The 27610-nt window shown below is 38.2% G+C and overlaps 1 protein-coding gene and 1 long non-coding RNA gene across 12 annotated transcripts in view; both read right to left on the bottom strand.

Annotated features, from left to right (window-relative positions):
* The window catches only part of LOC123871876 ((E3-independent) E2 ubiquitin-conjugating enzyme), a 32684-nt gene extending 11156 nt beyond the window's left edge, over positions 1 to 21528 (bottom strand). Inside the window, exons 1-20 of one of the 11 annotated variants that reach the window (XM_045915875.1) lie at positions 21197 to 21528; positions 19082 to 19321; positions 17682 to 17924; positions 16599 to 16713; positions 16064 to 16195; positions 15324 to 15466; positions 14720 to 14910; positions 13630 to 13776; positions 12819 to 13026; positions 11647 to 11772; positions 10185 to 10285; positions 9470 to 9605; positions 9168 to 9254; positions 8430 to 8595; positions 6596 to 6759; positions 6301 to 6390; positions 5159 to 5368; positions 4133 to 4238; positions 3330 to 3438; positions 1720 to 1809 (exon numbers count right to left, since the gene is read on the bottom strand). In XM_045915875.1, coding sequence (XP_045771831.1) covers positions 1720 to 1809; positions 3330 to 3438; positions 4133 to 4238; positions 5159 to 5368; positions 6301 to 6390; positions 6596 to 6759; positions 8430 to 8595; positions 9168 to 9254; positions 9470 to 9605; positions 10185 to 10285; positions 11647 to 11772; positions 12819 to 13026; positions 13630 to 13776; positions 14720 to 14910; positions 15324 to 15466; positions 16064 to 16195; positions 16599 to 16713; positions 17682 to 17924; positions 19082 to 19321; positions 21197 to 21421 — 3029 coding nt within the window. In that variant the 5' untranslated portion in view covers positions 21422 to 21528. The remainder of the gene's footprint in view (positions 1 to 1719; positions 1810 to 3329; positions 3439 to 4132; positions 4239 to 5158; positions 5369 to 6300; positions 6391 to 6595; positions 6760 to 8429; positions 8596 to 9167; positions 9255 to 9469; positions 9606 to 10184; positions 10286 to 11646; positions 11773 to 12818; positions 13027 to 13629; positions 13777 to 14719; positions 14911 to 15323; positions 15467 to 16063; positions 16196 to 16598; positions 16714 to 17681; positions 17925 to 19081; positions 19322 to 21196) is intronic. The other 10 variants (XM_045915877.1, XM_045915882.1, XM_045915884.1 and 7 more) reach the window with 10 other exon arrangements.
* The window catches only part of LOC123871914, a 575184-nt gene that overhangs the window by 107454 nt on the left and 440120 nt on the right, over positions 1 to 27610 (bottom strand). The gene's annotated exons all lie outside the window — the stretch shown is intronic.

Below are 27610 nucleotides of genomic sequence, written 5' to 3'. Positions count from 1 at the left end.
TTTATTTTCAACGACTTGGCGATAGCATTCCAAAATGGTTAAGTTTTGACATAAAGGAACTTAACAATGCACATTTAATGACATCACGTGTAGAGAAAATCGGTTATACAAAAATAGCACAAAAACATACACATATCATATAAAAATAATATACAACATAAAATCAAGACATATAAAATAATAAAAGCAACATTGAAGGAAATCTGTACATAAACAAACCAGCTTATTGCGATTACAACTTACACACAAGATATTCTATAATTTTATAAATCCAGATATCTATAGATATCCATTTCTGATTAAAATCGCTTTAAAAATATCAAAATAAACGCAAAGACAGTTTTTCCGGCGTTTGATAATCTAATAACGGAATCAGCTGGTCGATTTAGGAAAACTTGCATCAAACACTTACAACAATTTACAGTACTCTTGTTGCAACAATGCATTGTAAGCCAATAGTGAGCGAGCGTTAACCAATCAGAGGTGATTGCGATTGTTCCAGTCGCATTTTATTGTAATCGAATCCTAGATCAAACGATGTTTATAAATCAATGACATCATACCATAGACATTTAACGGTCATATTACACGGCAAACAAAATTCGTACTTGTTGATGAGTGCGACAGAAGATACTACAGGCACCAGAGTAGAAGAGATAGATTTTAAGAAATAATGACCGACAAAGTTTTTAGCAACTAGAATGGCTACAGAACCTTATAGCTTATGCGTGTTCTGACACGCACTGGGCTTTTATATTTGTGAATCTATACATACAAACATATATCAACACCAATGTACACCTTAAGCTGCTTTTCAATATTAAATAGACCCCCATTAAAAAGAATTTTGAGAAATATTTTAATGTAAATAACGGGTATATACCACGATTAATATGATGATTTTGAATCATAGATATTTCGATTTCTACATTTTAGAGATTTCTATATTCTAGAGTTCAGGTATGATGAATTTCATCTCTCGCAGCACTGCACCGTCGTAACTAGGACTCATGCAACTGGGTCAAAATATTAATAACTCAAAATCATCACGTTATTCGTGGTAAGTACCCGTTATTTTTGTTAAAACATTTTGAAATAAGCCAAAATTATTATTTTTGAGACATTCTAACAGACTAGAAAAAAACTGGCCACGTGCGAGTCAGACTCGCACACTGAGGGTTCTATAATCAGGTATTTTTTTCAACATTTTGCACGATAAATCAAAAACTATTATGCAGAAAAATAAATAAAAATCTGTTTTAGGATGTACAGGTAAAGCCATCATATGATACCCCCACTTGGTATAGTTATCTTATTTTGAAAATTGAAACACATTTTAATTTTATTAAATGTTGTAACCGCGATGAAATTCGCGGTTTTTTATTCCTGTACTTGTGCTATAAGACCTACCCACCTACCAAATTTCATGATTCTAGGTCAACGGGAAGTACCCTATAGGTTTCTTGACAGACACGACAGACAGACAGACAGACAGACAGACAGACAGACAACAAAGTGATCCTGTAAGGCTTCCATTTTTCCTTTTGAGGTACGGAACCCTAAAAATCGCTGCAGTCGTATGCATGTCTTGTATAATATAAGTTGTATAATAAAAGCATGTCTTGTATAATATAAGTTGTAGCATTATGCATTTTGCAATGTACAGATAACCTCGAGGAATGCAAAGGATGGGAGAAAAAATAAAAATTGGCGGCTCACATTGAAAAGTGGTAGGGTAAGTTCTCTGCGGTCGCGTTTTGCTTTTTCATTAATCTGTTAAGGAATTCGGCCAGCTCTATCGGCCTTCTCCTGCGGAAAACAAATCGCCGATGTTATCCCACATTTTGATATAATACCATATCAAACCTATGATAACTTAAAACTAGAAAATTTATAACTATCCGATTATTAAGGCTACGGACAAATCTAGCGGAAAAATGCGCGGGATTTTATGGTTAAGTTGTGCCGCGTTTTTTGCGCGTTTTCAAATCGCGTCTTTGACATTTTACATAAAATGTTTACAAGTACGCTTGTTTAAAAGGTGAACGCACACTTATCCGAGTCGAACGCGCCGAACAAAACGAATTTCAGAATTCTGTGTATGAAATCTTCTTCCGATTCGAACGATTCGACGCGGGGAAATGTGCGAGGTTTCATGAGATTTTGTGTATAAATGTTTTTTTGCGAATAAATTGTGTGTAATACAGAGTTATTATTTATTTATTTAGCCTAATTTGGCATCTTGTTCGTACTAATGTGACGCTTACGAGCGTATCGGCTTCTCTTACCGTTTAAATTTTTCATATTGCGGAAGATCAGCGGAATTCCGCTAGATTTGTCCTCAGTCTTAACGAACATGAGTGGAGTGGATCGTCCACTCCAGAAATATACCGTTATTTAAGTAACACCACGTAAATCAAAATTAGTAACTTCACAAGAGAGCAATAAAACTAAGCTCTTTCCAGAGGTTTGCGTTGTTACGGGTACCGTGCACTTGCTTTTTAAATTCTTCAACAGTTTATATATGACGTTTTCTTGAATCTGACTGGCCGAAACGATGCGACTCTCGATTCTCTAGCGAAAGGCTTCGAAAAAGTTAAAACCGCCGAAAAATGACTTACGTGGCATTAAAACTAAGCGACGATACAGATATAGACGACAGAAATCATGAATAGATGATATTGAATGGTCCTTTCTATAATCTGATGGTTGAATTTTAAAGGTCCCATCTACATTTCGCTTTTAATAAAACGTAAATTGTACCACCATACTTCCACGGCGACGTATAGTTAATAAGTTACTTAATGACATTTGAAATAGTTATATATAAAGCTAAAACAAATCAGGGTTGTTGTAAATATGTGCAGCGTGCTGTGTCAAATTGCTGTAAATATTACTATTAATGTTATAAATGCGAAAGTGTGTTCGCTTGTTGATTTGTTATTCAAGCACACCACAACGAATCGACGTAATTTTTTTTTGCATAGCTAAGTTAAAAACTTGGAGAGTGACATGGGCTACTTTTATTGCGAAAGATTCAAGAGTCCCACGAGATTTTTAAAAGCCTAATTCCACGAAGTCGCAGGCATCACCACACGAGTCCCTACACACTAGCGTTTCGCATGCGTAGGCGTTCGCGCGTTCGTCGAACACATTATGTGTAGCGCAGACGCCGCGATGTACGCACCGAATCTGGACGCATTCACGCGGCACTAGCGTCACGTGGTCGTGGTGTAATAAGTTCCATAAAACGCTGCAGAAATGCTTGTGTGTAGGGTCTCTAAATAAACAATAATACAAAGCATATTAGTGTGATAATGATGTCATACCGGCTGACTTCGGCGTGCGCTTTGACAAGCTGTCGGTGTATGAGCGCGCACAGCTTGTAGCACACGTTCCGCGCACCGCCCTCGCCGTCCGCGTCCGCGACAGCACCCGCTAACAAGTGAAATGTATATTTCTATAGTGCCTGATCCTATACTCTATCCGGGAAAAGAAGCTAGTATAGCGCTCTCTCTGTTACGAAACCCCATACAAATGATAGAGACAAAAATCCCAGTGGGTGCAAACTAAACTCGAATGTTTTTTGAAAACATGCCTGTGATTGGTTGGTACCTCAAAATGGTTAATACGAACTTTTCGCATATAGAGTTTAAAAAAAAAAGAGTATATCCTCAACTGTGAGACTCTTCTGCGACTAAGCTCTCCTGCTACGTTATTCATGTAAGTTACAGTTGGTTTCATGTCAAAAGGTCTCCAATATTATACTTGTGCAGTGGGTAATATATCGATCTATATTTTATTTGGTGTCTCTTTTAAAGGCCTCAAACCAAAGAATTTAACCGAACCGATTGCAGCGCTAACATAAATTCAACAAAACAAGGGGGTTGCGGGAAGGACATAGGCTACTTTTTATCCTGGAAATCAAAAAGTTCCCGAGGGATTCTTAAAGGCCCATCCGTTTGATCGATTTATATGAAATTTGGTACAAGGGCAGCTTGCGTCCCGGAAATCGACACAGGCAAATTTTTACCCCGGAAAAGCAGAGTTCCCACGGGATTTTTAAAACTTAAATCCACGCGAACAAAGTCGCAGGTAGCATCTAGTAAAACAATAAAAATATTAATTTTACCGTTTTCTGCTGTGGCATTCTCTTGAGCAAAATTAGTTCCCGAACTTGACGATTGAGCAGGTTCGATGTTCAAAAAGAGAGATTTCTTTGGTGAATCTATTTCTACCTGAAAACGTTAAGATAATGTTCGATCACCAGACCCTGATAAATCAAAATATTTACAAAAGTTTGACTTTTTCTATTTTATTTAACTTTAACACTGTCTAGGTGTAGTTTCTACGTCGATTTCTATCAACGTTGGTAAAAGGTTAAATCTTATACTTACTAATAATACTAATAAATTTTTACTCAAAGGAACTCTTTGAGTAAGAATAACCTAGGGCAGGCCGCTAGTGTTCTTATAAGAGTGTTTACATTAGTAAAGTCGTAAGTTAATCATGTAAGCTACTTACGTGAGTAAAACTTACAGGTGTAATCGCGGTCTAATGGACACATAGAAAAACTTTTGCACATATCCATTAATATCTATCCCGCAAAAAAACCAGCCAAGTGCGAGACAGACTCGCGCACCGAGGGTTCCATACTCGGGTATTTTTTCCGACACTTTGCACGATAAATCAAAAACTATTTATGCATAGAAATAAATAAAAATCTGTTTTAGAATGTACAGGTAAAGCCCTTTCATATAATACCCCACTTGGTATAGTTATCTTACTTTAGAAATTGAAACACATCTTTTTTTTAATGACGTAACCACAAATTCCCGGTTTTCAGATTTATTCCTTTCATATGATATCCCACTTGGTATAGTTAGATTACTTTGAAAGTTGAAACATATTTTAATTTTTTTTAAATGATGTGACCACAAATTCGCCGTTTTCAGATTTATTCCTGTACTTGTGCTATAAGACCTACCTACCTGCCAAATTTCATGATTCTAAGTCAACGGGAAGTACCCTTTAGGTTTTCTTGACAGACACGACTAACGGACGGACGGACAGACGGAGAGATAGACAGACAGACAGACAACAAAGTGATCCTATAAGGGTTCCGTTTTTCCTTTTGAGGTACGGAACCTTAACTTACCTCCATAGGTTCCACAGTAACATTGGCGACTATAATGGGTTTGAAGGGCTTATCGTCCACCATGATGGTGTCGAGCTCGTCGAGCGGCGGCTCGGAGGGAGGGTCGTCAGCGCCGCCGGGCGTGAAGAGCCGCACGAATTGCTCGTGTACGCGCCTTTCGCCCGCGCGCGGCGTGCTCGCGCCGCGTTCGCGTACGCGTTCTAGCAAACCCTAAAATAAATATTTACACTAAACATTCACGTCAACATATATATAATAAATAAATAAATAATTTTTTTATTGGAAGCAGCTTACGACTAGTTTTTTACACTAATTATTAATTACAAAGTTTTAGTTAGACACTTACAACTAAAAATAATTTAAAATAATTTAGTAAACCTAACAAAACTAGCACAAATTATTATTGATCCACTGTCCCTAAAATATATATTATATTTTTGTAGTCATTAATTTGAGACAGACAAACAATTTTTATCATATGATGCTTGCAATTTCCTTCGCGTGGAATAAGGTTTTCAAATCCCGTGGGAACTTTTTAATTATCTGAGATAAAAAGTCAAACCCTAAAAGAAATATTAACACTAATCCACACCAACAAAGGTTTGTATTTTATGTCGTCATTACTTTTAGACAGAGAAACAATTTTTATCTTGCGACTTTGTTCGTGTGGAATTAGGTTTCAAATCCCATACGAAATTTTTAATTTTATCTGGGATAAAAGTAGCCTATGCCCATCTCCAGGATGCAAGCCATCACTGTTCTGAATACACATCTGCTATCTCTAAATTTCACCAAAATCTGTTAAATAGGTTATTTACCAGGAAATCAGACAGACACACTTACAATATTAACATGGAGCGCCGCGCATATAGGGTTTTACCAGCTGCATATTATCAGAATTGTCTATCAGAGAATTTTTTGTCGCACTCACTCAGCAAACATTAGAAGCGCACGACCGATCCACCAAAATTTTTACAGTCTGCTGGATCTAATACAATCTGCATGAGTATGTATTAGATGAACCTTTCGGCTAGAGTTCGAATTTTTTCAGACAGAATTTCTCATAATATGCAATTTATAAAAATATAGAGGGTTAAAAAACTATAACTATCAAGACAGTTATTACGGTAAAGCAACCTCACCAAAAAGTGGTCCTCATGAAAGAAAGTGGTTCCCATCAATCGATCCAAGAATCGACAGTCTTTGTACAGGTTTAGCAATTTCCGCATTATCTGAAAGGCAATGTTTCGTTTCAGGTTTACTAAAATCCAAAAACCATAATTTCATTACCAAGCTACTACTTGATGGCTAGTTGTGTCAATTGATTTTCGATATTATTTCAACAAGTTTAAAATCGATAGTGGTTTGGCAGTGGAAACTGTTCGGCGTTGCGCTTCGCCAGATGTACGCTGGCCATTAGTTACTTCTTGAACCAACCTCCTGGCTCTGCAGCGTAGGCTGCTTGGCGAACATCTCCTCGAGGCGTCGCATGGCCACTCGTCCGCGTTCGATGTGCGCGGCCACCCGTGGCTCCAGCAACTTTGGGACTGTAATATCTGCTGGCACTAGCGCTGTTTCCTCGCTTGGACTGCTTGCGAACACTGCGGGGATACAAAAGCGACTTTTTTTTAATAATAAAATAGCGAGCAAACGAGCAGGCGGGTCACCTGATGTTAAGTGATTACCACTGCACATGAACATTTGGTGCACCAGAGGTACCGCCGATGCGTTGCCGGCCTTTCAGGAATTTGTTGATCCGCCCCTTGAATAACTCCACGTTGTAATCTAGTGGGCACAACGCCGATGCGGAGTTGATTCCAGTTTGCATGTGCGTGGAAAATAGGATCTGGCACAACGGGCGGTCGAAGGGCACCAGGCACCCAGATGGTGAGAGTGAAATTGCTTGCGGTGGCGTGCGGTAAGGTTGTAGAAGAAGGAGGGTGGATGGCAACCTTATACGCCACCTATCGGGATAAATTGGTAGTGTGGATCCCCATTATTATTGGTCTCTGGTTGAATTTGGACAAGACCATTATGTTAAATAACTGGTCGCTCCAGGGCCAATTTTATTGTTGACGGATGATTCGAAGATGGCCAAGCCTATACATACCTTGGGAAAAATTTCCGATTGGGTAAGAAGAGTTTGTAGAAGAAGATCGATAGGAGAATACAGCTAGGCTGTGCAGCATTTGGTAAACGTCATCGAGTCTTTTCATCGCTCGTACCACAAGGCCTGAAGACAAAAGTCTTCAATCAGTGCGTCCTACTAATAACGAATCTGCGTCATCACTTACCATCAGGTGAGATCGCAGTTAAGGGCTAACTTGTAATGAAATAAAATAAAAAAATGACTTAAGGTGCTGAAATGTGGACACTGCCAGCAAGGCCAGTCTATCGACTCCAGTGCTATTCTCGGAATTTCTTTGAGGGATAAAGTTCGAAGAGAAGTGATTCGCCAAAGAACGAAAGTGACTAACATAGCTCTCAAGGTTAGTACGTTGAAGTGGGAGATCACGTGTATCAGTGAACCAATGGATGTTGGAGTCAAATAAATAAATAATCTGTATTTTTGCACATTCATTTTACATTAATAAACTTATAACAAACTTAGTTACTTCGTAGTCAGAGGTGCAAGGCTCTGATATAAAGCTATACTTCTCCCACGTGGCTTTTAATCCACTTTTTTGATCCAATATTTGTCATATCTTATTACCTGGCCAGGTAGTTAGTCCAATATTTGTCACAGTTACCTGGCTGTCGGGGCTGTTCCTTATTGGCCGACCTCGCAGGCGGCGCAAGAGGTGCAAAGCTCTGATATAAAGCTTTACGTCTCCGACGTGCCTTTAATCCACTCATTTGATCCAATATTTGTCATATCTTAGTACCTGGCTGGGTAGTTGGTCCTATATTTGTCATAGTTACCTGGTTGTCAGGGCTGTTCCTTACTGGCCGACCTAGCAGGCGGCGGCACATCAGAAGTGTGAGGCTCTGACATAGAGCTTTGCTCTCCCACGTGTCTTTTAATCCACTCATTTGATCCAATGTTTGTCATATTTTATTTCCGGGCAGGGTGGATGGTCCAATGTTTGTCATAGTTACCTGACTATCGGGGCTGTCCCTTACTAGCTGACCTTGCAGGCGGCGGCACGTCAGATGAGCGAAGCTCTGATATAGAGCTTTGCTCTCCCACGTCTTTTAATCCACTCATTTGATCCGTTTGTCATATCTTAATACCTGGCAGGGTGGTTGGTCTAACATTTGTCATAGTTACCTGGCTGCAGGGGGTGTACTTCACTGGTGGCCCTCGCAGGAGGCGGCACGTCAGGGGTGCGAGGCTCGGGCACAGAGCTCTGCGTCTCCCACGAGTCTTCCGATCCCGACCCGTCGGAGCCCAAAAACTCGCCGTCTTCGGAATCGTACTCGCCAACCTGTAAGACCTACAGGTGTAAAGCTTGACTGAGACGACTCATTGGGCAATGTGCGGTTGCGAGTGACGGAAGTTTTTTTTCCAAAAAAAAAATTTGCCACGTCAATTATGGCAATTTTGTTTATTTCATTTTGTTTATTAAATACACATTACAGATAATGAAAATAATACAATCAAGTAGTACAAGCAATGAAAAAAAAACTAGCTCCAAAAAGTGTGTACAGATGAAGTCAACAAGATAATGGACGTGTCGCCTTAGAACAACTAACTATATACACCAAAAACTAAAATTTAATATATTTTAACTAAGCATAAAGCTTGTGCTATTTGACCATTCATCTTAAATTCCTTGATTTTTTTACGTCAATTGTCACTCTGCCGTAACCCGCATTTTACCTCACAGGCCTTCTCAGTGAAATGGCATAAGTATCGAATTTTCCTAAATGTATATTTTGGTTTGTCAACTTTGTGGAACGATTTTTGTCCAAAATTACCATTCTATATATTTAATTCAAAGATATATCAGCATAAAATACACTTTTGAACATCATTTGAATATGATTCGACTTCAAAAATCAGTACCTTATAAAGATCCTGTGGCCAGCACATGCTCGTGTGTCCATCAACCCACCACACTTTGACACGTCCAGTTGGGAAATTGTCTATGACCTACACAAAAAATATACACAAATAACAATCCATACTTTATATTATACTAGCGACTTGCCCTAGCTTCGCATGGGTAGCTTATTACAATTTTTCGTAGGGATCCCTAATTTTTTTTAAATAAATTATAGCCTATGTCACTTATAAATAATATTTTCTATGCTTCAATGATGTAAATATTGAATCAAAACATACATGCAAAAGCAAATGATATTGACCTGTCCCGCAGTGCAGTTGGCGTCTTCGCCGGTGAAGTTGGCGACGCGGATGACGACGGTCCCCGGCCGGTACTGGAAGTCCGGGTGGTCTTTCAGATCATACACGCTCATTTCGCTCTCGTACAGTAGTTGTGGCCTGGGGGAAAAGTTACTGTTAACAAAAAGAAGAATGGCCGAATAGGGTATTTTACAGGCCAGAAAAAAAAACAAAAAATGTATAAACAAGATTCTATTAGCAATAAGCAATCGAAAAAATGGTCAAGTGCGAGTCAGACTCGCGCTCTGAGGGTTCCGTACTCGGGTATTATTTCGACATTTTACATGATAAATCAAAAACTAATAGTTTTTGATTTATCATATAAATAAAAATCTGTTTTAGAATATATAAATAAAGCCCTTTCATATGATATAGTTATCTAACTTTGAAAATTGAAACACATTTAATTTTTTTTTCTGTGATGTAACCTCAAATTCACGGTTTTTTATCTTTACTTGCACTATAAGAGCTACCTACCTGCTTTTCATGATTCTAGGTCAACGGGAAGTACCCTATAGGTTTTCTTGACAGACGGACAGACAGACAGATAACAAAGTGATCCTATAAGGGCGGAACCCTTAGAAGGGTAAAAATACCCTATTTCACCCAGCGCGTACAGAAACCAAATGGCATCTTCAGAACCGTATAACCCCTGAATTGTAATACTTATATACTCACACGGGATCCTCAGAGCTCGTGTAGGTGCGGTACCAGTTGACGATCGCCGTGCGGCCGTGGTGGTCCACGCGCTGCACCACTCCGTACTCACGGTGTTTTAACTAAAACAACACTTCGGACGTCATTTATATGCCTTGGTTGTACGAACACCGCTGAACTACGTACAGTGGGAACTAACTGTGAGATCTATATAAAGCGCACGTTGACTTTGCTCAGACTAAGGGCCGGCGCACATATGGCGTAGCGCAGCGCAGAGCATGCCCGCGAAGTTTTCTAACCGCGTGACACATTACTGATCAATTTTATGGTCGAAGTAAAGGATTTTTATTTTTATTTTTTTTATTTTACTACGCGAATTTCTACCAAAGAATGCGCGGGACTGCGCGCGGATGCACAATTGATTTTAGATATTATTTCAATGAGGACAATGTCGATAATATTTTGACTGTGAAAAATGCTCTGCGCTGCGCTCCGCCATATGTGTGCTGGCCCTTAAGTTTCAGTTGAAAGAAGATAGATTTATACCAGGCGATATAGTTCCTCGTTTTAACAGTGTCTTAAGTCCGAGTAAAGTCAAAGTACGCTCTATAGATCTCAGCCTTTGTCTCACCTTTCGTCTTGTTTGAGATCATCTGCTTTGTGCCTTATTCAAGACAAAATACAAATACAGTCTTAACTCTATATTGTAAACTGCTATTTAACAAAACACTCCTTGGACTTCGTCTTTGTCGGTGTTAGCCGGCGGGCGTGCTCTGCCTTTTTGGAGTGTTTTTTTTTTTGTTAAAACTGACTGGAAAGCGCTCTAAGGGGCTGCCGTGCGTATGTCGGTGAGCGCCGGCACAGACGGGGTCCATACTTGTATAGTTTAACTAACTTGTTACAAATAACTACAAACTTGACATTGGCTAATCTTTGTAAAGCCAGACGAGAGAGTAAAAAAAAACTCCTTATAACATAGAAATTGCAAAGGTTCGTTTAGTTTACATTGTTACTCTTTTAGTCTCCGTTCAACGAAAATTCATAACGCAATAAAATACACGTTCCCTTCTATTTCGCTATATAGAGTTCGAATTCGGTGTTTGTGTTGTTGTTAAGTTTGGTAAAGTTTTTGTAGGAAAAATCAGATAGATGTATGTATCTGTACCAAATTTCGTGAAAATCAGTTAAACAGATGGGCCGTGAAAACGTAGGAGACACACTTTCACATTTTATCATATCTCTATGGAATAGTATGATACTTGACTAAAGTTAGTAATTGAATAGAATAGATTTTTATTCAAATAAACTTTTACAAGTGCTTTTGAATTGTTTGGCTCCGGGCCATTGATTTACTTAATATTTGCGAACGTGAAGTTATTAGGTACATTACATGCACATATAACATGCTACAACTTTTTGGTCATAACAAAATCTTATGTGGATTCGAAAATGTATTTTGTCAAGAAAAATAAATTGAACGTACTTGTTGGTTTTCTTCAACATTAGCTGCCCCGTTGATGACGAAATCGCCCGGAAAACATTCTTGTCCATCCAAATGGTGTATCGGATAAAGTTGAGTTGATGGTATGCCCATTTCTATTGTTCCATCCTGTAAGTAAAGAAACATGCTATGCAAAGCAACTCAAATCAATGGTGACCTTGGATCCTGTCTCAATCCCCATAAATACTGAAATTACTTTGGAACAGTCCCAGAGAAATCGCTTTAGAAAACCGGAAGAGGAACAAGTTCAGAAATGCAGTTGCAATTGTCTAATGGATACAATTTCAAACATACATCCTTGATGACACTGACCTAATACTGTTTGCCAGCTTACTTCTTATATTGTATAATGGCTTTTAGTAGTGCCACACCAGCACAATGCACTTCGCCAATGTCGCGTAGAATGGAAGAGCCACAAAGGGGATAGTTTAAAAATTGGCGATACAAGATTCAAAATTACATTTTACAAACCCTGGTCATTTAACATGAGTCATGACTCATGAGTTAGGGAACTTCTAACAAAACGTCAAGGCATCGACGTCACTGGCAGGCGTGAAATGGTGGTCAAATGTTAGTACATTTGACGCAGATAGCCCTATTTTTCTATGATTTCACGTCACCATAGCCTAATCAGGATCAAGAGTTCCTTAACTCTAGTTCACTCTGTTACTGTGTTGAGAAAACCTTTTCTAGACTAAGGCGCCATCTCCACAGACGATACAATCCCGGCGATAGTCTCGCCGTGTGACAAAATTCGATACAAGCTATCACCGCCCTGTGGAGATTGGCCTATAGCGTTTGTATCGAATTTCGTGGATTCTCTCGTCCGTTTAGATGGCGCCTTAGACAAAAAGACTTTCTGAATTCACAGTTTAAGCATAAAGATTTTGGAGACCTGGGATCGTTGTTTTGAATCCAAATCTATTGATGAATATCGAAATGACGAGTGATAAATTGTAAAAGCTTGCAGAAGAATCTTCTTTACATGCCACACGACGTTGGCTCGGCTGGTGGTATGCAGTGTCTTGACCACTTGACACGGCGAAGTGGTGCACTGCGGGCGGCTCGCTTTAATTTCTTGCTGAGTAGTCTCACAGTCAGTTAGGAAGACTATCTCAAGATCTCACACCTATCCTAGTGGTATCCCTTCTTACCTGCCACACGACGTTGGCTCGGCTGGTGGTATGCAGTGTTTCGACCACGACGCGGGCGCTGCGTCTCGGTGGAGGCGCGGGCGGCGCTCTGCGGGCGGCTCGCTTCAACCTCTTGCCTCGGAGTAGTCTCACAGCCAGTTGGGGAGATCTAGCGCCTCTTCCGGACCCTGACGCTGCTGATGAGCAACGGGATGACCAGGTCGCACCGCTGCGTAAAAAAAAAACAATTAGAAAAATCTTTATACAACGCAATACAATATGTACTAAATACATGAATCAAAAGTTTTGTATACATAGTGCGGGCATTGTAAAATAGAATTAATATTTTCTTGTACGTAGTGCAACACCTCAAATAGGTAGGTCACTCAGCTTGGGTTGGGACGTTGAACCCCTCAGAGACAAACTTCTATGGCGCACATGTACTAGATGCCCCGATGGTAATTTTCAGGAGACACCTTGTTTTTGTAAAATAAGTATGTGCAACTTTATGCGCGGTTGAAATAAAGGCGCAGGGAATTTTAAAATTCCCTGTTTTAAAATGCCTGTAATGCTTATAGTGAATAAAAAACGAAAGCGGGATAAGATTTCTGCGCAGGTACGATCGACCTCAGAGTTCGAGTAGCATTTCTGCGAAACTATTGCATCAAAAACTTGTCGCACTTATGACCTTTTTCTATAAACACGCCACACACACCTAACGCATGTGCATAACTGTGCCACGCGATCATTAAAGTGTTAAACGATTAACGGCCTTTGACTATACATCGAAATTTATTTACGAAAAATATTTATGAAAGTGGTACAAGTGTACCTATCCGTGTCGCTGCCATCGCTGCTGGTGTTCTCCCAGTTGTCGGAGTCATCGTCGTTGGGGTCGGCGCGCTCGCCGTTGAGCACGCCCTTGTCGCTCGCCTCGCGCGCCGGCTCCGGGCTGCGTGTGTGGGATTTACTTAGCCCACTTTAGTACAACATGCTTTTGTTATTCAATTACTAGAGTAAGCCCAACGAGACGAGAGAAAGAATGTAAATAAACTGCCGATATTATTGCGTACTAGTGATAAGGACAGAGATAATAAAATTATTATTGTTATTGTTCTTGCATTTCACGAGTGCACGTGGCTCATGCTTGTGTTTAAGTCCATATATACGACGTAACCACAAATAAAGGTCACGCGCGCTTGTGAATTGCAAGAACAATACAGCATAAGTGGACCACAGTATGGGTTAGAGTCAATAACATTATACTATAGACTAGACATCTTACGCTTATATAAATGGCGTATATAATTCGTGCTTGGTGATGTTTTGATGAGTAAGACAATGCTCAACAAATGTGAGTGGATGTGGGTTTGACTTCCGACAGAGGCAATTCGCGAAATAGTTTCTATTGTCGGTCTGGTCTGGCGGGAGGCTACGTTCGTGGCTAGTTACCACCCTACAGGCAAAGCTGTGTCGCCAAACGATTTAGCGTTCCAGTACGATGTCGTGTAGAAATCGATAAGGCCATATTCCTTCCATGTTAGTCTGCTTCCACTTTAGACTGCATCATCACTCACCACCAGGTGAGGTCGCAACTAAAGGCTAATTTGTAATGGATCTGACATCATTCGATGTCAGATCCTAGATCGCCTCCTAAATCGGCCGGCAGGAGCAGATATGCATCTAATACATTGAGTTGCAGATTCGTATGTACCACCCAAGATTGCTCCAATCTAGGTGCCTCTAAAACGGCCTTACCGCAGTGTCGTAAGTAGATTGATTTACGTAACTGAGACTACCGATTATGTCTTTCTAAAGTTCAATGTGTATCTTTCTTGCCGGTTACTGTAACGTTGAAAAGATTTCATTTGGCTAACGTACATAGGCTTGAGATGGCATGAGTTTCCTGCATTGATTCTTACCTGATACCAGAGTCGTTCTTCTCCTCAGTAGCAGTATCCTCCTGGCTGCTACTCACGATGGGCAGCGACACGTCTCCCGTGGGCTCGATCTTGATGCTGGGACAGTTGGCCGCCTCCCGGAGAGCGTCGTCCAGAGATTCCAGTTTGTCATCCCGACCATCCACTTCCATATCATTCTGTGTGGAGTTGTGCTATATGTGTAACAAATTTTTTAGTGAAAACAAACAAAAGAAGGGACAGATGAATCCTATTTACCTAGACATACCACTGAATAGATATGCACTAGGACATATCTTTAAGTAGCCGTAATACTAATTGTATACAGGTTGTGCACTAGATCTTAGTTTTACGGCTTCTGAATAGTGCGCAAATCTTTATACAAATAGTACTACATGAAATCCCTTAAGAACTCTAATTTGCTGGGATAAAACGTAGACCACTTCGCTCTCTAAGTCTTCAACTATGTATCCATACAAAAATTAGGTCGATCCATTGCTCAGTAGCGGCGTAATTCAAGGGCAAACAACAAACAAACATACTTTCGCATTTGTAATATTAGTTTGGATATGGATGGATTATGGTTTTGGATGGATTGGATACTTACACTAACTTCAGCAGCTTTCAGTTTTCTGTGTGACGAAGCACGCTTCTTGGGTCGCGACGGAATCTGTTCTGACGAGTTAGTATCAGTCTTTGAAGATTTCTTGACGGGGCGGGTTTGTTTACGGAGATTCCTGTAGTATTTGCCTTCAAAGGGAAACACAAATAATACTGTCATTTTTGTTTTATCTTGGGCTGAGATCTATAGAGTGAACTTTGACTTTGCTCAGACTTAAGACACTGTTTAAACGAGACAGCGTTATACCCCTGGCATAAATCTGTCTCGTTTTAGCTGAAACTTAAGTCTAAGCAAAGTCAAAGTGCGCTCTAAAGATTTCAACCTCAGTGTGTCTATTGTCTCAAATTGACGTTTTCTGGGTAAGTTTCTTGCGATTTTAAAATTAATCTCTCTTTAACACTCTTACATCACGTAAGTTAAGTGGTGTAAGTGATGAGTTTCGGATTTTTCCCTTTACTTGTGCTATAAAGCATTGCTACCTGCCAAATTTCATGATTCTAGTCAATGGAAAGTACCCTTGTCTAATTGAATAAAAATATTTTGAATTTTGAATTTTATACATATTGAATCCTTTGGATGGGCCCTGACAGACAGTCAGACAACAAAATGCTTAGGGGTTTTTTTCTCTAGAGATACAGAATCCTAAAAGGTTTATTTTCGTCGGGCAGGTGACCAAGTATAAGCCTGGCCTGGTTATACTGTGGTTGGATGAGGGAGGCACTCACTCTGTTGTTTCCTCCACTGCTTCTTGCTGATGAAGGTGTCCTCGGAGCCGATGGTGAGGAAGTTGCGATCACCGACCTGCAGTGTGCACGGCTCAAACACGTTCAGGAGCTTCAGCTTCTTCAGATCTTCACCTGAAGCAAATCATAAAATTTTTTGAAACTATGCCAACATATTTTACAGTTGGAGATAATTTAAGCAACAAAATAATTATATACATATTCTTCCGAGGTACTGAATCTTTGGTACGCAAGTCCCACTCGCACTTGACCGGTTTTTAGGGTTCCTTATCTCAATACCTCAAAAGGAAAAAAGAAACCCTTATACAAACTTAACCCTCAAGACAATGAAGGGACTCAAAACCTATAGGGTACTTACCGTTGACCTGAAATCATGAAATTTGTAAGAAGTAAAGGAACAGATTTGAAAATAAGTTTTGATTGAGACGAGAAAGATTTGAAGGTTTTAGAATTCTTGTGGAACTCTTCATGTGCGAGTCCACACTTGACTGATTAATTTACATATAAATAGTTTTACCTTCGACTAGGATCTTGGGCTGCTGAGGCGCGGCAGATTCCGGGAAGTGCGTGCACAGCGCGCGGCACTGCCAGTGCACGCTCACGCTCTCCGTCACCACCGCCTCCACCGTGAACTGTGGACAGGGGCACACTTTACATTATACCCATTCATCAGCCTGCACGCGTCCACGGCTGGACATAGATCCCTATCGCGTTTGATCCTCGACTTTTTGACCACCCTGTATACCTGACATTTTATTTATATTTAATTACTTTGCAGCGCCCTAATGGGGCTTCATGTTGTAATATTATAATTTTTTTTATTATGATGTAAGACATGAATGCAAATAAATAAAGAATAGATCTTTTAGACACTGAATGACATATCAAAGACAAAGAAACTTGAGATATTGCACATACTAGCTTTTCTTTGAATGAGCTTGTTTTTAATGAATAAGCTATCTTTATATTATTAAGGTAAGCTTTTATTCTTCTTCTTGATTGGCGGCTGTGAAGGGCTCTTTCAGACCCTGTACCACATTGATTGTTGCAGACCTATTGTGATCGCCCCTATTTTTAACCCCCAACCCAAGAAGAGGGGTGTTATAAGTTTGACGTGTGTATCTATGTATCTGTGTTCTTAGCTATAATCCAAGAAAATCGGTTCAGCCGTTTGAAAGTTATCAGTTCTTTTCTAGTTGCTGTAACCTTCACTTGTCGGGGGTATTATAAATTTTTAATTTAAACTTGTATAGTTTCTGTTCAATACTGATTGCCGCTTGGAACAGCAGCAGCTTCTTGGCTACCACTAACTTTTTGGGTTTAAGTGTGCGTTTTTAAGCAAACATCCCGAAAATTCACGAAACATCCTGAGGAAACCTGCTTAATTAAGTTTATCTTAATGTTTTCAAAGCTGTGTGAAGTATACTAATCTACACTTGGCCAAAGTGGTGGACCACAGCCCAGTTTAAGCCCTTTTCACTCTAAGATTGAGATATATAAAACTAAAAACACACTTTGATTTTCGCGCTGTAGATCTCAGCTTAATAGGAGATCAATTCTCAGTAGTGGGCCGGCAGTAGGTTCTGATGATGAAGCTTACCTTATGATCATGCATCTTATGTTTCCGAGCGGCCTTCATTTCCTTGGTCATGTGCAACCAGTTGGCGTTATCCAAGGTCCCCAGAGGTCCATACACCACCTGTCCCGGGTAGAACTCTGATGAGGAGTAGGTTGTGGCCCGGCGACGACGCATGGAGTAGTCTTCCAAGGGGCACGTGTCTAGATCTGGGTATTCCAAGCGAGAACCGTCCGCTGATACTAGGCGGAGTTTACTGTGGACAGCCTGGAGCAAAATAGGATTTTTAAAATAACTAAAATATCTACGTCATAATGATTTTATGAATAATTAATACGAAAGTGTGTCTGCCTGTATGTTAGCTTTTCACAGCTCATCTGTTTAACCGATTTTAAAGAAATTTGGTACAGAGACAGTTCACATTCCGAGGAAGGCTTTTGGTTCCGGAAAATCCCAAACAAAGAGTTCCCATGGTATTCAAAAAGTCTTAATCCACATGGACAAAGATGTGAGCCACAATTTTGCATCCTTGAGATGGACGTAAGACTACTTTTATCCTGCAAAATCAAGTTCCTAATATTTCATGTCAATAAAATATTTCATTTGATATATTACCCTGATTACTTAGTTCTTAAGTAGTAAGTAAACGTGACCTGGAACAGATCACTGTAATTATAAGGTTGCCATATATTTTTAAGATGTGTCTCCTGTATTTTTCTATAACTTTAATAAATGGTTAACAATAAAGATGTTTGTTTTTCTATAACTTTAATAAATGGTCAACAATAAAGATGTTTGAATAAATAAGAAGCTACATCCACATACTATGTACATCTGGCTACATTGGCTTGCCCACACTTCATATTATTATGAAATGCAAGTTAAATATTCAATTTCATTGAAATCAATAATGCTGACACTTGCTGGCTTCTTCCACTAACCAGTAAGCTGACTCTAAATCACAATGCTGACATAACTTGATGAATGATTGACAACAATGATGAATCACTGTTTTATAATATCTGTCTCAATTTTCATTAGATAAAAATCAAGACTAAAACAATTGTTAATTCTCACTTACATTTTACTAGCTGATGCCCGCGACTTCATTCGCATGGATTTAGCTATCAAATTTCATGTAAATTGGTTGAACGGATAGGCCTATAAAAATCCTGTGACAACTTTCTGATTTTCTGGGATAAAAAGTAGCCTATGTCCGCCCTGTACCAAATTTCATCAAAATCGGTCAAACTATTGAGCCGTGAAAAGCTAGCAGACAGACAGACACTTTCGCATTTATAATATTATAGTATGGATTGCTAAGTTTATCGCGATCTTAGGCTGCATTATCACTTGCTAGTAGGTTTTATTGCAGCCAAGAGCTAGTCTTTAAATTAAAAAGTCTTTGGTCAACAGTTACTCACCTTAGAAGTCCCAACCCAAGATTCGAGACACACAGCTAGATCTGGTGTAAACTCCTCCAAGGGCTGTAGTCTCTCGCTGGCCACATTGGGGATCACATGTTTAGTGCCCACTATCTGTAAAGCGGCCGTCATGACTATATCTCGGCAGTAGCCACGCTGGGTGTCTTTGCCTGCGATAAGACGACGTACTACATCGCCCGGCATGAGCGAACGGTCCGCTAATCCCACCTGAGAATAACACTATAAAAACTGCAATGCATGCCACAAGTATATGATGGTAAATCGACTTTAAGGTTTAGACTTTGGTAGTTGATACTTAATTGTGGCAAAACTATAAACTCTTATTATAAGAACACACTTAAATATAAGTACAGTCAAAATTGGTTATAAAGACATCAAAGGATCAGTCAAATCAGTATTGATCACATTAACCATTCCAATCCATTGCAATCACTGGCATTCTTAGATTGCCTCTCTAGAATGTTGTCAAGGTATACTAAGTAAATAATTAAATATACTTGGATAAATCCAACAAAAGCAGTTAAATAATAATTTAAATAGTTTAGGATCAAGAACAACAAACAGATGAGATGAATCATTGTCTTATCATCCACCTTAAAAATTAAAAAGCAAAGGTTGAAATAGGTAGTGCAATTTGGCAGGGTTTCATGATGTTATCAAAATGTGGACCATTAACTTCCACTAGGTTGGGATTTATATATTTTTTGTGAACTAAAGGATTTGAATAGGAGGTACTTATTGGAATAAATAAAATCAAGTTCTGGATCACCAGCATTTTCTAGCTAAATAAATAAATTCAATTATTCCAAGTTTTTTTTAATGTAACATCAATTTGGTAGACTGTTAAGAAGGTTAAGAATATTATCCCTGGTTTGATTCACCAGCCCGGCTAGCATGGGCAGTAGATAAAAATTATATCCCGATTATATCCACTGATTTCTATGACATCAGTGGATATAATCAGGGATATAATTTTTATCTACTGCCCATGCTAGCCGGGCTGGTTGGTAAATTTGAGAGTATCTTGCAAGTACATAATGATAAATACGGAATCATAATCCTGCAGTCCTGGAATCCCACAGTTACATCCATACTAAAAGGTTGTTAAACCAAAATGCCCTATCTAGCATGATTTTTGCTAATAAGCTTGCATAATCAGTTCAGAAAATAAGTATAACCTGGTTGTGGCCTGGAATCATGTTAGAAGACTTATTTTGATGTGTGGCAAACTAGCAAATTGAAATTTGTGCATTTATGATAATTATTATTATTGGTTGAGAATATCTTTAATTTGAAGCCAAAATATTATTATATTTTGCCCAAGAACTCTTCTTTAAGCCCCCACCCAAAAAGAGAGGTGTTATAAGTTTGATGTGTGTATCTGTGTATGTTTGTGTATCTGTCTGTGGCATCGTAGTTCTTAAACAAATGAACCAATTTTAATTTAGTTTTTTTTTGTTTGAATGGTGGCTTGATCAAGAGTGTTTTTAGCTATAATCCAAGAAAATCGGTTCAGCCATTTGAAAGTTATAAGCTCTTTACTAGTTTTCTTATCAGACCAGTTATTACTATCCTACCAATAGTGTCCAGTCAAATTCTAATAAAAATGTGTCGGGGGTTTTATAAAATTATAATTTAATTTTACCTTGTTACAAGAAAAAGTAATTAGTTAATATTTTGAAGCACATGGTAATGTAACAATTCCATTTGTACTTGCTAAATTCAGTACATATCATACAACCACATGAATCTAGTCTTGAACATATCTGATTTTTTGAGGATAATAATTGCAGTCATTTTCAATTAAATTTCTAGCTTTTTCCGATACCAATTAAATTGAATTTAGTGTTTTAATTATGAGTACAATGATCTAGAAACATGTGGAAACATCTTAAAATGTAATTTTTATAGGCATTACAAAAATTATGATACTGTAAGGTTGATCCCTTTCGTCATAGGTACCCTCATTTTTCTAAATATTCAAAAAATTTAGGATTTAATAGATGTTTCTTTTTAAAACGCAGCAGAGCGTAAGTACTCATGTGGTTCTACGTATAAAATGATTGTAACTTTTAACGATTGGTTGACACTTACCGACTTCTCTGAAATCACCCGTTCGGTGCCTGAAGGATGCCAGACAACGCGAATTTCTCCTTTTTGTATAGGTGTTTCAATGTCGCTCTCCTGATCACTTGAGTTGGCTTCATAGTTCTCCAAAACCAGACCGAAGACCACTTGACCACGATTGTTGATTTTATACACTTCATCCTCGTAAAAATATTGAAAATCAGTTGGCGATCCTGGATTTTGCCCCGCCATATTGACGGGAATTATTTAAAGACAAGACACAAATAATTTTGTTTTTTACGTGAAAAAGTTCTTTTTGACAGCTGATTGCAATGTGTGGCGCATGAGGGCGCATGCGTCAAATAATTATGCAACGGAAACGCCATCGTACGGCATTTGCAGAAAATAATGCAAGCCGTTTCGTAATACGCAGTTTTCGTTGTAAATTTTAACAAAATTATTACAAAATCGATTTATTCGTTTATTTTGTATTTTCAACTAGGAAAGCGAAAATTCAGTGCGCTAACTGCATCGAAAATTTAAGGACAATACAATACTATATTTACAAAAAAAAAAGTTTGCAGCATTCAGCAGATAAATCATAAAATGGCGGCGATGATCGATACGACATTTGACAAAATATGTCAGTCTCTATCTGACAACTGACAATGTCTTGTGCAGTGCAGGCGTTTCCTGCGTTTTTTTTTTCTCTCTCGTCTGGCTTTTACAATGATTAGCCAATGTCAAGTTTGTAGTTATTTGTAACAAGTTAGCTAAACTATACAAGTATGGACCCCGTCTGTACCGGCGCTCCCCGACATACGCACGGCACCCCCTTAGAGCACTTTCCAGTCAGTTTTAACAAAAAAAAACACTCCAAAAAGTCACAACACGCGCGCCAGCAAACGCCACCACAGACGAAGTCTTTCCCGCGTTTGTCAGTCATTTGATTTGGTGTTGACATAGATCTCTATGATTATATTTTCTCCAAAAACCCAAAATTTTTACACAAATTCAAAATTTAAAAGAAGTAAGGAAATAATTAGTTACCTAACTACGTTTTTTTTTCAAATACAGTAATCATCTGAGCTGTAGTGTATTATTCCATTTCCTTTACTTTTATGAATAATATAGGTAAGGACCCTATCATCGATGGTTCCAAGTTTCTATCGAATAACACCATACATCGATGCACCATACCTACATAATAGTCGTTGCCTATGCTGCAGCTGGAGTGGTGTTTTATAATTCAAACTTAGGCTTAGTACCTAGGTACCTACTTTTTTATTGTGTTTTATGATTATTACTTTGATTTTACTTGTCTTTAAATTAGTCTTCATCAACATCATCATTATCAACCGATAGACGTAGATAGACTGCTGGAGAGGAGGCTGGAGATAGGAAGGTCTCTTGTAGGGACTTCGGCAGGCCATGGCCTTGCGCCGCCTGAATCCAGCGGCTCCCTGCGACTAATTTGATGTCATTATAATGTAAAAAACCAAATAATCCTAAAATCATACGTTTGATCGGAAAACGGAACGCAACCGTCAAGCTGACATGTCGCAAAATCAGCTGTTCCTTATATTTAATTTAACTTTAAGTAAATTTAAATAGAAATATGTGAAAAACCAGCGTGAAACTGTTATTAATGATAAAGTGGTTTCAAATATTGAAATAAATCGTGACATGCAACTATAAATAAGCGACACAACCAGACAAAGGACTCGAGTACAGAGGGCGGCTGCCGGGTGTTTGAAAATTAACTGCTTTAACCGGGGGAGTATTGCTTTTAGTACCTAATTTAATCTTATATTTTATGTACTTATTTGAATGTTGTTTTACATAATTAGGTTAGGTACTACACTCACAACTCTCTTATTTTCTCGACAACATCGAGCCACGCCCCTCCTCACACTAGGCAAAAACCTTTTTCCACTTACTTGACAAATAGTGGAAGTATAGTTGGAGAATAACGAATGCTGCCTCAGACAACACTAACATTACACAATACTTACTCACAACTCTTCATTTTCTCGATAACATCGAGTCACGTCCATCCTCACAATAGGCAAAAACCTTTCTCCACTTACTTGACAAACAGTGGAAGTATAGTTGGAGAATAACGATTACTGCCTCAGACAATACTAACATTACACAACACATAATAAATACTAAGTCTATCGCTAAATAATAACTTTTAAAAGTAAATAGGTACAAAGTGCACCCCATATTATGATATAATCTTTTGGTGCAGTTAGTGTAGGTGTAGACATACCAAATTATTTATATAAATTTTATCTCTCTAAGTCTGTGAATCTCTGTCCTTTTTTCTCTGTTTTCTAAGACCATTCTGTCTCCATATCTGTAAACTTTTATTCCTATTTTCCTTCACTCACATATATTATTTGGTGTGTTTCAGGATTTTATACACACAATGGCACCCACAACCAGGAGGGCAGCAGTAATTGAGGAGCAAGAGAAACTAAAAACTGCCCTCCGGGAACTGAAGTCGCTGAAACAGCTAAATGAACAGTTGTTGAGGGAACAAGAGGACAGTGAAGTTGAGTTAAGAGCCATTATTGCCAAGAACACTCAATTAAAGGCTGAACTAGCTGACTTGAACAAAGTACATACTCTGGTACTCGAGGAACGGGACCAACTCCAGGATGCAGTTGGCTCATTCAATCAGTGCATCCAAACATACGATGAGGCTCTTAGCAAGATTTCTATGTTAGAGAATGAATTGAGTAGGGCTCAGAAAACAATTGACGACCTTCAGTCTCAATTGCAAAGTTATGAAGCAAAGAACACAAATAATTTATATGACGAACTGCTCACTTCATCCTCAATAGCGCCAGTAGTGACCATTGACCTGACATGTGACAGTCCTTGTGCTAGAGATACTAACCCACTACGGAAAGATAACTTAGTAAACTTAAATAGCCATAATAAAATAAAAAAATATATTAAACTTAACAAAATTATCAGGAAAACACAAAGATTGACAAAATGTCATAAAACCTATGCAAGAAATATTTCATCATTACAAAAGGAACGTTCCCAATTAGTAAATAAGCTTGATGCTTGTTGCATATCCTTAACAGAACTGCAGAATAAATATGATGTGGATGTTCAAACCCTAAATGATGAAATTTCCAAATTGACTCAGTCTCTTCATAAAGTTACCGACCTATACGAGCTGTCACAAAAACAGGTCCATGAGCAAATACTGGCAGCGGACCAATTGTTAACATTAAGTAACTATAACATGGCTCGTTTGGAGTCATTAACAAATAGGTATGACTGTTTTCCAAATGTACCTATAATTTGCCAAAATAGCCCTACAGTGCTCCCTGTGAAAGCAGATACTTGCCCAGAGCAGTGTAGCATAGATGTCACAAAGGTTCCTTCATCAGACAATATAAATCCCTCAACTAAGCCAATAAAACAAACTGTAATTATTTCTGACAGCTTAGGTAGAGGGCTCGGCTCCATGATGAGCCATTACTTAAAGCATTCAGTGATTAATAGATGTTCCCCTGGTGCTACTTTTAACCATTTAATTAATAATTTAAGTGAAAAATCATTGGATAGCAATACAAATGTCATATTGTTGTTTGGGGACAGTTTACAAGTCAAAAAACAACAGATTGTAAAATGCATTCAAAAATTACTAATCTTACATGAGAAAACCAAATGTAAATTTGTTTTGTGTGCCTTTCCTTATTCTGGTACATTTAATAAACAACAAAATGAGAATATACATACATTAAATTTGAAAATGTATAATCTGACAAAATATTATAGCGAAGCTATTTCTTACTTTGATATTAATAGTTTTACTAATAAGTTTAGATTGACCAGTGACAGTATGCATCTTCCAAAGAGATGCAAGATGCATATTGCTTCACTATTAGCATATAATTTAAATGATTCAGTTACAAGTGTTGTAACAAAGTCTCTTGACTCTTTTACAAACCGTACGTCTAGTACTAATATTTTCTGTATTGACTCGAGTACTTCTAGTACTAATATTTCAATTATTGACTCAAGCAATAGTTTAAGTACTATTAGGAACCCTATTGCTTGTTTAAACTAGATAGTAAGACAACGGAGGAGCTCTGTAAAATGAATACTGTACATCAAAACATACAGAGCCTCACCGGCAAGGATGGTAAAAATTTTAAATCAAGAAGTAACACAACAGACAAGCAATGTATGATTAATCTTGTACACCAAAATATACAGGGCTTGTCTGGAAAAGAATATGAAATTGAACTTTTTATAAAAAAATTAGATATCGATATTCTATGCCTTACTGAGCATTGGCTCAATAGTTATCAATTAATTGTCAATCTTGGAAATTATTCATTGTCAAGTGCGTTCACAAGAAAGAAGGCTATTCGCGGAGGATCTATGATAATAACCCGCAACAACATTAATTACAAGGAACGAAAAGACATTCTCAATCTTTCGGTTGAACGCACCATTGAGCTGTCCTGTGTTGAGCTGGAGCGATATATTATAGTTTGCGCATACCGACCTCCTTCGGGTGACTTTTCTCTGTTTGAGGACGTCATGGAGGAGGCACTGAGGCGGATATGTAGGTCATCAAAAAAAATATTGATTTGTGGAGACTTTAATATTGATATTTTACTTCACACCTCCTTCACAGACAGATTACTTAACTTATTTAAAAGTTTTAATTTAGAAAACATTTTTGTTGAGCCCACACGTGTAACGGCAACTTCAGCTACTTGTATTGATAACATTTTTGGTGATTGTAAAATTGTTAAAAAATCCATTATCACCACTCTTAGATCCGACCACTGTGGACAAATGATATCTGTTCCCAGCTCTCAACAAAATATAACAAAAGTTATAAAGTATAGGCCAGTCACCACCAAAAAAGTAAGGCAATTCAAACTCAATATTTTATCTACTTTACCTACAATTGACCTTACACAGGGTGGTCCGGATGAACTCTATAAAGCTTTTTTTAGCTGTATAAACTCCCAATTTAATTGTATTTTTAAAGTCATAGAAAAAAGATTGTTTAAAAATCTTAAATTTAGTGAGTGGGCTACTGCTGGCATTTATAAAAGTAGGAACAAGCTGTTTGACTTGTATGCAGAAAAGCAATATAATTATACTCCAACATTTGTTCAGTATGTAAGAAATTATTCAAAATTATTTAGAAATGTTTGCATACAAGCTAAGTCAATTTACATAAAACAGAAAATTATTAATTCTGATAATAAAATCAAAGCAGCTTGGGATATCATCACAGATGAAACTGGGAAACGTAAAGTGGAAAATAATAAATTGGAACTTAAAATTAACAACCATATTACTGACTCCGACTTAGAAATAGCAAACGTATTTGAGGACTTTTTTCGAAACATTCCAGTTACCACTACCAGTTCCCTTAACTCGTCGCCAGCGGAAGCCTACACTCTTCTAAGGAGCAATGTTTCTGAGTGCAGTGTATTATTTAAATTTGAACACGTTACCCCATATGATATTGTTAAAGTATTCAAATCGCTACAGTACAAAAAAACAGGAGACCTATGGGGAATTTCAGTAAAAGTAATCAGCAATATTATTGATATTGTTGCTCCATATCTTGCTCTAATCTTTAATGAGTCCGTAGATTCAGGATCCTTTCCAGATCTAATGAAATACAGTAAATTAATTCCTCTTTTTAAATCGGGTAGTAAAACTGACCCAAATAATTACAGGCCAATCTCAATTTTACCGACTTTTAGCAAGATATTTGAAAAAATTATGCTCAACCAACTGATCCAGCACTTTAATCTGAATAAATTACTTCATTCGGAGCAGTATGGTTTTACTAAAGGTCGATCAACAATCGATGCGGGCGCAATGCTTTTAAAGCATATATTCGATGCATGGGAGAACTCACAGAATGCTATTGGAATTTTCTGTGATTTGTCTAAAGCATTCGATTGCGTTGCGCATGAGACTCTCTTGGCTAAATTGAACCACTATGGAATCAAAGACTCTGCGCTTAGTCTCATTGCGTCCTACCTCAGTGATCGTATACAAACTGTATGTGTAAATGATGTGAAGTCATCCGGATCAGCCTCACTAATGGGTGTTCCACAAGGCTCTATCTTAGGTCCCTTCATGTTTTTGGTATATATAAACGATTTACCATATTTCGTCCAAAATACTTGCGATATTGTACTATTTGCTGATGATACGTCATTGATTTTTAAAGTCGATAGAAATTATAATAATTTTGACGATGTAAATAGAACCATATCGCAGGTTACTCATTGGTTTACTGTTAATAATTTGCTTTTAAATGCAAAGAAAACTAAGTGTGTCGAATTCGCATTGCCCAATACTAAGACGGCAAATGATTTTAATTTAATGGTAAATAATGATATGTTGAATGTAGAAGAAACTACCGTG

Source organism: Maniola jurtina, chromosome 14 (genome assembly GCF_905333055.1).
Source record: "Maniola jurtina chromosome 14, ilManJurt1.1, whole genome shotgun sequence".
NCBI classification, from domain to species: Eukaryota; Metazoa; Arthropoda; class Insecta; order Lepidoptera; family Nymphalidae; genus Maniola; species Maniola jurtina.
Note: the sequence above shows the minus strand (reverse complement) of the source record. Positions and strands in the feature narration are given on the sequence as shown.